The sequence below is a fragment of the Notothenia coriiceps genome, unplaced genomic scaffold (assembly GCF_000735185.1).
Source record: "Notothenia coriiceps isolate Sejong01 unplaced genomic scaffold, NC01 NC01_scaffold00005166, whole genome shotgun sequence".
Classification (NCBI taxonomy): domain Eukaryota; kingdom Metazoa; phylum Chordata; class Actinopteri; order Perciformes; family Nototheniidae; genus Notothenia; species Notothenia coriiceps.
In genome coordinates, this window is record NW_011337867.1 from 13820 (window position 1) to 16516 (window position 2697).

At 38.2% G+C, this 2697-nt stretch overlaps 1 protein-coding gene across 1 annotated transcript in view; it reads right to left on the reverse strand.

Annotated features, from left to right (window-relative positions):
- vipr2 (vasoactive intestinal peptide receptor 2) overlaps positions 1-2511 on the reverse strand; it is a gene marked incomplete at its 5' end in the record, with an annotated part of 11193 nt that extends 8682 nt beyond the window's left edge. Inside the window, 2 exons of the mRNA XM_010768111.1 lie at positions 824-884; positions 2352-2511. Coding sequence (XP_010766413.1) covers positions 824-884; positions 2352-2511 — 221 coding nt within the window. The remainder of the gene's footprint in view (positions 1-823; positions 885-2351) is intronic.
- Positions 2512-2697: the final 186 nt, after the last annotated feature.

Genomic DNA, 2697 nt, shown 5'->3' on the forward strand with positions numbered 1-2697 from the left:
TGTGTGCCTTGGCAGTGCATGGGGCCGCCTTGTGGGGTTTCCCGACATGTCGTTTCAGTAAATTAAAGGGTGTTTCATGTTGTTGTTGCTGTGAACCTTCTTAATACCTTGGAAAATGCCGTTTAATACTTTTTAATACTTTTTAATAGCCTTAATTTTCGCTAAATTGATTTATCAACTTTTAATACTTTTTAAAACCCCGCGGACACCCTGTATTAGGAATCTAACAAACAACACATCCGAAAAACCCTTGACTTCCAAACGAGGAAACAGAAGGCTCTAAATGCTGAATCAATCCTCTACTCTATTGCTGCTGAGTTTTTCACAGTCTCTTTTAAGAAAACTCCCACTCTACGGTGATCTGCAGTCCGTAATAATGGGGATGTGATCCGTGGCTCAGGCTCATAATGAGAACTACTCAGCTGCAAATCCCTGCAGCTGAGTTATCCAATAGAAGGCTTCCTGACATGGGAGTTTGTCTTATTATCCTGGAGAAACAAAGCCACATTCATATCTGCGGCCTTAATATAATCAATAAACGTGATGTGTTGACAGAGGCTGTTGAATATAAAGTGTGACAATTTTCAATGTCATTTAAATTCCCCGTCTCCTATCGCATAATAAAGTAGGAAACAATTTGTGTGAGACGTATGCTCATATATCCATTTGACAAAACCAATGACATTTATTCATACGCATTCAGATTCCTTTGATACATGTTTAATCTATCTAATATGATTGAAAGACAGAGTAATGTGCACACACAGCTGATCTTATTCACGTTTATATGCTAATGATGAGGAGTTTGATTGGCGTCACTCACCCCGTGTCCTCCAGATAAATCCTCGTCATAACCCACGCAAACACGAACACCAGGGGGAATCCTGTAAAAATGGCACGAGGAAAACAACAGTTTAATGTAGGTAAACAATGATCTATCAGGAGGTAATTCATGATCTACATAGTGGGTTTGATAGTTTAAATAATAGCCTAAGATATGAAAGAATAACATTTATTTCATTCTTTCTTTTATTACTTTGAAATCTGAAGTTTCTTTCGCATTAGGGTAAATATTATTAACATTTATTCAACATTAAGTCCTATGTATATTACTTCACTCGTTGTGTCAGCTGAGTGCATGATTGATTATATTTCCATTTTCTACCCACTTCAGATCTTCCTTTCCCTGCACTCTTTTGTGTTTCTATATGCACGACATCGACACATGTTATCAAGCTGAAAAGTATTGATTATTGTCTCATTAAGGAGCTGATGATAACGGGTATATACATGGCTGAGAGAAATCAAACCACTGAAGACAAGAAGGCATCATCTTCATCCCTTCTGGTTATTTTAATTCACGGATATTTTTGACACGTTTTATCCGTAATCCAGCTTAAATGGTGTTTATAGATTTTTTATCTTCACGGTCTACTGTATATTTCTATAAGTCTTTATATTTGAAACGCACACAGCAACACGTCACTTTAAAGTATTTATTTACATGTACAATTTTAGCAAGTTTTTATATTTTCCTGTTCCTGTAAGCCAGTACAACGAAATGTTGTTTTAATAGTACACTCTGTGTCTTGTTGAAATGGCAATAAAGTATGTCTAAGTCTAATTCTATTTTGAGATGTTTACTTCTACTCTTTTATTTCTACTTATGTGCAATGTCTTGTTTTGTTGTTTTTATGCTGCTGTAACACAAACATTTCCTAACTTGGGATCAATAAAGTACCTCTTATCTTATCTAATTAAGCTAAGTGGTGAGTGAAAAGATGCTGTTCTGTTAAATATTTTTGTTAATATTTGTGTATTAATGCTAACTTTTCAGGTTTCCCCTCCTTGAATGATGATAACTGCTGCTAGCTGTTATGAAGAGTTGATTTCTCTCAAACGCCAAAAAAGGTACGTGATTTTGAGCTGTTGGCTAAAGTCATTATGGTGCGTTCAAGTGCAGCTTTTAGGCCATTGTGCAGGAAATTTGAGGGGACACAACAGTCCTCTGTCACAATTAGTTCTTAGAAGTTGGTTGTAACAGAAAACTCACTCACTCACTCACTCACTCACTCACTCACTCACTCACTCACTCACTCACTCACTCACTCACTCACTCACTCACTCACTCACTCACTCACTCACACACTCACTCACTCACTCACTCACTCACTCACTCACTCACTCACTCACTCACTCACACACACACACACACACACACACACACACTATTTTCCTCTTCCTCAGCATTGCAATGTGTTTTAATACATTCTCACATTGCACCCTTTTCTCAGCCTAATGAGGAATTAAGAAATTCAGGATGCTAAACCTGAGATGAAACAGAATCTGACCCCAGCCGATGAACATGTAGACGATGAAGTGTCTGTTCTCGGAGAAGATGACGACGAGCAGCGTGTGGAGGTACAGCCCCTCCACCAGCAGCCAGAAGAAGTTAGCCATGATGAAGTACTGGAAAAACACCAAGCTGGCTTTACATCCCACCTGAAACACACAACAGATATTAAAGGTCCCCTATTGTACTGTTTTTCATCAACATGTTATAGTTCTCATATGTACACCAAACATGTCTATGAAGTGTTTAGCCTCGACGTACCAAACAGATCATTGCAGCATTACCCATAATCCCCTCTGTTTCAGCCCTGTTTCCAAAGTGCTGATTCTCTGTCTGTTCCTTTA